Source organism: Stegastes partitus, unplaced genomic scaffold (genome assembly GCF_000690725.1).
Source record: "Stegastes partitus isolate 25-593 unplaced genomic scaffold, Stegastes_partitus-1.0.2 Scaffold4, whole genome shotgun sequence".
Classification (NCBI taxonomy): domain Eukaryota; kingdom Metazoa; phylum Chordata; class Actinopteri; family Pomacentridae; genus Stegastes; species Stegastes partitus.
The window spans coordinates 2,158,701-2,166,722 of NW_007577735.1; the positions used below are offsets into that span (position 1 = coordinate 2,158,701).

General features: G+C 44.4%; 1 protein-coding gene across 3 annotated transcripts; it reads left to right on the plus strand.

Annotated features, from left to right (window-relative positions):
* Positions 1 to 207: 207 nt before the first annotated feature.
* On the plus strand, positions 208 to 6,991 carry LOC103355299 (high mobility group protein HMG-I/HMG-Y-like). Of its 3 annotated transcripts, none has more exons than XM_008279057.1 (5): positions 208 to 495; positions 1,625 to 1,728; positions 2,599 to 2,679; positions 3,838 to 3,894; positions 4,777 to 6,991. In XM_008279057.1, the coding sequence occupies exons 2-5, from the start codon at positions 1,645 to 1,647 to the stop codon at positions 4,834 to 4,836; spliced, it is 282 nt and encodes a 93-aa protein (XP_008277279.1). In that variant the 5' UTR covers positions 208 to 495; positions 1,625 to 1,644; the 3' UTR covers positions 4,837 to 6,991. The 3 variants fall into 3 exon arrangements, with proteins under 3 accessions (XP_008277279.1, XP_008277265.1, XP_008277271.1); XM_008279043.1 differs by having other exon boundaries at positions 227 to 495; positions 1,625 to 1,743; XM_008279049.1 differs by lacking the exon at positions 208 to 495 and adding an exon at positions 549 to 752 and having other exon boundaries at positions 1,625 to 1,743.
* The last annotated feature ends 1,031 nt before the right edge of the window (positions 6,992 to 8,022 follow it).

Consider the following 8,022-nt stretch of genomic DNA (forward strand, 5'->3'; position numbering starts at 1 on the left):
TTTAAACGCAGGTTTTTTCCTTGTAATTGAGTCAGATTGGAGTAAAGAATCTGAGTCTTCTCTGAGTTTGAAGGCAGCTTTTGTTTACATTGGGGGAGGTCATAGTTCAGCCGCCATTACTGTGGAGACTGTGGTATGTTCTTGTGGTTCAAATGCACACAACACAGGATGCCATTTATTCTGATAATAACACTTTACCCCAACGCGTAAAGTATATCCGGTGAACTTTTACGCATCTTTTCTGTTGGTATTTTGTCATCAAACCTGGAGTATTGGAAAGATCCAGGAGGGGTTGAGGGGGAGGTTGGGCTCATCCAGTGCTGTTGGTGGCCCATTTATCATATCCCCGCCCTCCAGTGTTTCAGCTCCCATGAGGGCGGCTCTTTAAATTGCCCCAAAACTCCTCCTGGCTGGCGCCTTTTTCCTTTATCTGCATGAGACAAGACACACGTGCTATTTATAGGACGTCGTTGGAATAAACGTCTCATCCTGCCGGTAAGAAAGAGAAAAAAAAAATCCAAACCTTATTTTTTGAAAACAGAAAGAAAAAAAATATCTTGCTTTCTAATTTATAAGTGTTTTTTAAAGGTGCATGAGCTGGGATTTTAAAGGGGCGGGCTGTGTGTTGTCTGACGAATAAAAGCTGTAGCCTGGAGATCGGTGCAGGGCTTTTTAACCGGGTACAACCAGCCAGGCTTAAAGGAAACATTTCGTCTTAAATTTAGAGCAGAGGTTAGAACCGAGCGATAAAGGTGAGTTTGCAAGAGAGCCGACGGTGAAACTTTGCATGCTCGATGTGCCGCAGCCGGTTTATTTAATGCAGTTTTTTTTTCTTCAATAGAGAGCTCCGGCGAGGAAGGGAGGCTGCATGCGTTAAATGTGAAGCCGTCTTTTGTTGCTTTGGCCCGGGCTTATACCGCCGTCGCCGCAAACGAACTCAGTCACCTCCGATCGCTTGCATTTTTCTCTGTGCGCAATTATTTTTTTTATACATGTAAAAAAAAAAAAAAGCGCATGCAAGGAGACGGTTCTATCCTGCACAAAATCCACACCGTCCATTGTGTGTATATGTATGTGTGTGTATGTGTGTGTGTGTCGGCGGATATCTCTCGGTGGCCCCGGCGTGCAGACATGCTGTGAGATAGTTTCATGCGCAGGCCCGATTCACTGGCTACCACAACAAGCGCACACACATACACACACACACACACACACGGGCCTCTGAACATGGCCGGTAACGGGGGAAGGGAGCGCCGGGTTCGGTGGAGTTTATGCAGGTTTGCGCGGCCTACCGAGCCGATATCCTTCGTGTTGCCAATCCTCTCGCTTCGTGTGACACCTTCGGCCGGTTTAATGGCGCGCACAGTGAGACGGGGATAGAGGCTGGAAATAAGCGCGGATTGATTGAGTATAAACGCGTTACCGGTGTGTGTGTGCGCTTCGGCAGGTCCTTTTTTTTTTGTGGGTTTGTTGTTGCGGTCACTGAGTTTAATAGCCGGACTGTTTTCTGTGCTGCGTTATTCTCTCCGCCTGCCTGCCTGCGTGTGTGTGTGTGTGTGTGTGTGTGCGTAAACTCGACGCCTCGTCTTTGCAGCAAGACCCACCGGTGTGATTTATCTCCTAGGTCTGAAAAGCTAAGCAAACATGAGCGACAAGGGGACAGTCTCACCGCAGGAGAAGGAGACAACAGAGAAGAGAGGGCGTGGAAGACCCCGCAAGCAGCCCCAGGTAAAATCCTCTGACGTAAGTAGCTTATTCTTTACATTTGCTGGCTTCTCATTCTATCTGCTTTGCATGTCCTGAAAGCATCTCTGACCTGAATGCAACAACACCACCACCTCCTGCCATGTCTTATTACATGTGATAAACAAAACACATCTGCTGCAGCTGAGGCTCAGGTAGATTGCAGGTGAAACCCCCCCCACCCCAAAGTGAAATCCAGATATGGCTGCAGCATGCCCCCTTTGTGACCATTTGCCTTTATCAGTGTAAGCGTAGAAGTCTACAACAAGCTTCCTGCACCGGTTTGTAAGCAACCTGTAACCCAACACCTTTAAACCGGTTTTAACCCCCCTCAGGACCCACCTCTGCTACTCGGTGTAATGGATGACATAGCCGAGTGGAAGCGCAGAGTGGCTCATATATCTGTCACTCAGCCCCGTGTGTTTTACTATTGAATTGCTGGGTTGCTATGAGCTGCGGTTGTAAACACGTTAGAAATGCAACAGGAGACAAGTCAGCCATGACACGCCTCACAACCACAAATTAGGCATGAGTAAGATAACTTGACCGGTGGTGAATTCACCTTGCTGTTTTGGAGATGAGCCACATTTTTATTTATGTTTTGGGGGGTGGGGGTTTCTGAATGGCACATTTGTGAATACGGTCCTTGTGTGTTTTGAAACAACCACGTCAGGCAACGTGCAGCTTCCACCACCTGTTAGCCTTTAAAGCACATGTCTGTTGTGCTGACCTTGAGGAATGAACCTTCTGTCTTGCACATTAAAAATATACCCATGTCATTCAAGTATAAATGCCAAAATACTGTCCGGATGTACGACTGTATCCTAACTTCACTGTGTTGACTTTGATTGTCAGGAACCAAGCGGGTCCCCGGTTCCAAAGAGAGCCAGAGGACGACCAAAGGGCAGCAAAAACAAGGCAACCGGCAAGAGCAAAGTAAGTTGGTGCAGTCGTGTTTTCACATGGTGCCAAAGCCCGATTGCAGCAGCAGTTAGCTTGCATCCTGAACCGGAATGACAGCAATGCCAAGAAAGACAGACACGTCCTCGTGATGACGCTGCACGCAGCGTTCGTCCTGACATCTCAAGCAAGCGCTTCCTTTTTCGAAACCCCCCCCCCCTCCCCTTTCTCGATTCATACTGGTTGATGAACATTTTAACGGTAGCTAACCTCATCCTCTTTAAAGGATGTCCTGCTGTTACTCATGATATATTTGTTGGCTGCAATTTAGCTGCTTCCCCCTCCTCCTCCTCCTGCTCCTGCTCCTCCTCTCCTGGTGTCAGAAATAGCCTGGCTAGGGTTTCCCATTGTAAAGACCTTGGTTTACTGCCTCACTTTTTTTTTTTTTTTTTGAGTGATGCTCACCCTGTACTTCCTGTCCTCCAGCTTCCTGCAGCTTGTCATGCACAGTGCGGTGCAGGTGCAGAGGCCGCAAGACTGTTTCCAAGCTGACACTAAGCACCCCTCCGCCCCCACCCAGCACACAGCCCTAGTTCTTCTCTGCCTGTCGTCTCCATAGCAACAACTGATTTTCTCCCTCGCCCCAACCCTCCAGCTCCCCCGTGTGCTCTGTCTTCGCTGCTATGTATGGGAAAGAGAGAGAGGGAGACAGAGAGACGAGGGGAGAGGAAGACAGCGCATACATGTATTGATATAGGTTTTAGCAGCGAGGGCCCGAGCTGCAGAGGGTTTGTGTCTCCGCTCAGTTTCACCAGCTGTCTCTGAGCCTCAGACCAGGTGGCCAGCGAACTGGAGTGCCCTGTGTGCAGTTCCTGTCGGCCTTCCAGATAATGGCCAATGAACCCAATGCCCCCTTTTTATCCGTCCCATTGCAAAGGTACCACCGCCATCTGCAGGCTGCTAGAGGAAAAGCTCTGAGGAAATATAGGTTGTTTATACCATAGGTTTTTTTTTTTCTCCCCCCCCCACCTTCCCTCTCCTCCCCTCTCCTCGCTGATCCCACCCACCACCCCCAGCTGAAATTCTTTGCTTTAGCCGAGCAGGTCAGCAGGTCACTAACCTTGAAGATCACTACAAAATGTCGGGGCCCGCTTGCAGCTCTGTTGACCTTGCGCTGTTTTTTTTCTTTCCCAGAAGGCAACAGCAGCCCCATCTGCAGGGGGAAAACGTAGGGGAAGACCGAAGAAGGAGGTAAGATTCTCCCAGACAAGACACTGTCACACCACTGCTCGCATTTGTGCAACCATTCCTTTTCCAATTGAATTATGATTGGTATGACTGTCTGCAGGGTGAAATTGCATTTTCCTAATTCCCCCTTGCCTGCCTCTTTCCTCTCAGACGAGTCTTTTTCACTCATCAGCTATTTTGGTTCATTCAGAGCAACTGCTTGGTCACTCAAAAATCTTTTTTTTTTTTTTTTTTACCCGGTTGTGTTTAAAATTTCTTCCAGAGGAGTGTTCTTAAACCAAATGTTGACAGCAGGATTTTTCTCTTCCCCCCTTCTCTCTTACTCTTTCTGTAAAATGAGTTGCCAGACTATATACACTCGGTCAAAAAAGCATGTGTTTAATCTAGGAAGAAACTGCGGTCTTGTAGTAACATTTGTCATGTGCATGAGTGGTTAGGGCGTACTCTGAACGAAGCCTGGATTGCATTAGTCACAGAAAGGAATGACCCAAAGTTACCCTCCTAACTAGCCCCTCTCGTTTTTATGAATGAACATCTTGGGCAGTAGTGAATGTGAGGAGGAAAGGCAAGGGAGCAAAAAAAAAAAAAAGAAAGCAGGATGCCTCATTGTGACTCACCGCCGTTATGAATCACTTTTCACTACGGATGGCTCACCCTTCCCCTGGGTGTTCTTCATGCCACTGTGGTTTATCAAAGAGATTTATAATAACATCGATATTTTTTTTCATGTTGGTACTCGGGGGTTATTAAAAGTAAAAAGTCATGTCGCGGCATGAATCACAGGCGGCTATTGTAGGTGAACAGTGATGGCGTTTCAGAGGCATTTTCCTAATGGGTGTAGTCGAAGCCTGACTTTTTTTTTGTTTTTTTTTTTCCCTGTCGCAGGAGAAGGAGGAGAAGGCGTCCCAGGAATCATCTGAGGAGGAAGAAGAAGAGGACCAGTAATTCACAACGCATGCTACCTCACTCAACATACTGACTTACTGTTAACCAGAACTGGGCTGTATCTCCAACACCGGTGCCACCACATGACCACTGTTCACGACAAAGCCCCCCCTTTGCCAAAGGCGGGTTAACACAGTACATATATCATGCAACAGCACTGGATAGAACGATGGACTTTGCTCAAGCATAGATCTAAGAATTACATGAAAGGTAACAGCCCTTTTCTCTACATGTCATGTTATCACGTCTTTTATACTGGACAAAAGGTGTGCTCCGAGGAGCCTGGACATTTCTGTTTTTTGTTCTCTCCCTCCCCTCTCTCTCTCTAAAGATGGTTTGTAGGACATTTTCCTCTGCTTATTGTTACTTATTTGTTGTACCCGCATCTGAGATGGTAGGGCATATAGATTTTTCTCCATGTTTTGTACTGGACAAAGGTGAATTTTACCTATACTTGCTGTTTTTTTTTTTGTTTGTTTGTTTTTGTTTTTTGTGTGTTCGTGTGAAGTGGTTAGCCTATCCTTTGCCTTGTATTCTAGATGGAGTTGAGCTTCAGCGTTTAGGATGAGAATAGGTGACTGATGGTAGTTTTGTTTTTTTGTTTTTTTTCCCATGTCTGATCCACGTAACTGATTTCGCCCCCCCTCTTTTTATTAGAGCAGAACCATCTTTTTACCCCCCCCTCCTTCTTTCCTGTAGGACAGTTTAGATTTAGTGACGCTTCTCAAACTTCCTTCTCAGTCCTCGGTGTGCAGTGGGGAGATGTAAAGTGTATCGTTAGTCATCAGGATAATCTGATCAGACTTACTGTTTTGTTCCTTCGGGTTACATACCATTTAAAGAAAAAAAAAAAACGTGTGTGCTGCTTTTCATGTTATAATAAAACTCAATTCTTTTTGGTATAATGTGTGTTTTTAAGGATAGGGTTGGCAGAGTTCTAGGCTGAAAGTCATCAGTGTCGTTTCTTCAGGGAGCTTTTACAAAATGCTGTTACATTGGCGTCTTTGTCTTCACATGGTCCTCAGTTTTCCAAGCGCTCACTCAATCACTCGTAAGGCAAACTGCAATTGGTCAAACAAGGAGTTTGATTGTAATAGAGGATAGTCGGTGGCACTACTATCCAACAGGGCTGTACGTTTTTTTTTTGGTTTGGGTTTTTTTCTTCCATTCCATCTAGCTCTCACTGCTTCACCTAGCTTGGTCCTTCTGTCATCACTTAGTACCGTAATAAAACTTTTCTTAGTCTTTCGAAGATGTGTGTTGTATGCTGTCTGCTACAAGGAGGAAAAAAAAAAGTTTGTGTATTTCTAAGTGTCAGGGAACCCGCGGTCACAGTCCACTTAACTGGGTTTTTCCACACACCTAAGCTGCTACAACCTCAGTTACGAAACCCGGAAAACTGCAAACAGGCAAGACAAGGCCTGGAATTTCATACCTCACTCAACAGCTTACTTTACCATATAATTGCATTTAACTGGTTTTTCTGTTGTTTTTAAATGTAACCTCTGGCATGAGTTGGAACGATGTCGTTATTACAAAGTTTGTATTTTTTTTTTCTTTTCTTTTTTAACCTGACTGTAATAAGGTATCTAAGATGTCAAGTGTGTGATTGTGTGCATACGCAACACGTCTTGGCTCGTTCATAACCAGAGCTTGCAGACAGGTTGTTTTTTTTTTTTTTTTTTTTAAACGTGTGAAGCAAGTCAGGGAGACCTGTCAGCTTGACGACTGTGTTCGCTGACTGTGGTAGATTAGCAGGTGTGTTTTTATCCTTTAAAAAAAATACTTCTGGTGCACTGAAATGTTGGTTCAGATTTTCATGGACAAATGTTTGTGTGTTTGTGATAGACTGGGCGCTCTTACCACTGTTCTGTTGGCCACCGTGTCTGGCACTACCACACACAGCCACCCCTCGCCATACTCATACAACGGTCATTTCATGTCTTTTTCAACCTCCTCCAACTACTCTCAACAATATCATGTCATTTTTTTCATAGCAACATCAAGCATCCGTTGATTTATATAATGTAAACTCAATAGGATGGGATCATTCTTTTTAATGTACACCGTATATAAATGTACAATGTCTATATTTCTATGGTGCCCTACAACAATTTGTATCAGAAATGGTCAATAAAGAGAATTTTCTTTGTCACTTGTGCCTCCATCGTTGCAAACTTTCTGCTAATTGTAATCATCCTTGTGATTGATAAGTACAGCACAAAGACAAAAGTTATATTACTTTATTTACATCTTCAGTGTCTCAATCAACAGCGTTGCCAAGTCTCTCTCAAAGCAACATGGTACAACAGTCTAAAAAGGAGAAACAGTGCTGCCAAAATTACATCAGTAGTTCTTTGACCTGTCAAGTGAAATCCGAGCCTTCCATGCAAAGTTCACCAGTGCAAATCTGATCAAACATGTGTACACTCTAAATTCTGAATGGCTCGTTTCATTGGGTTTTTTTCACATTAGAAAAAAAAAAAGCTAGATAACGCAGAGGAAACTACTGAGATGGAAATATGATCGGGGAGCACTGAGATGATTTCAGCTCCAGAAATGATCATGAAGCATTTACATAAAGGCCTTTACTCAAAGCACCTCTAGATGTCATACCAGATAACATCACAAGTTTGAGCATTAGCTGCTCTTTACAATACATTAACTGCTGAACTGAGTAATGTCCCCTTTTCAAGGACAGTTAAACAGTTCTATTGTTCTTAGTTTACATTCACACGCAAGGCAAATAAAGGCCAGGAACGGTTATAATTCTTTTAGAAAAAAAAAAAGGGTAAGGTTTCCTGAGTACTTGATACAGTCAGACCTATGGAATTCATCTGAACAGATTCTTCATCTGGAGGTAAATTTGCTGGTGCCATGCCTTGAAGACAGGACATATTTTGGGCACTAGTCACCACAATTTTAGGGATGAGAGGAGCCTGGTGTTATTTACTTCCATATCTGGCTTTTCATGCCACTGATAGGAGTCATAGGATTTGGCTAAACCACAAAAAGATGTGAATTGCAGGGCAGCTGCTTAAATTGAATAAGCAAATTAAAACCAAAGTGGGTTGTTCAACTTTTTGACTCAAAATGAACCGAGGCCTGATCTTGAGACCTAGTTTCACTTTATCTACGTGAGGCTTTGAGCTTAAAACTCTTTTGGAAGTGGTATTGCAGTGTTTC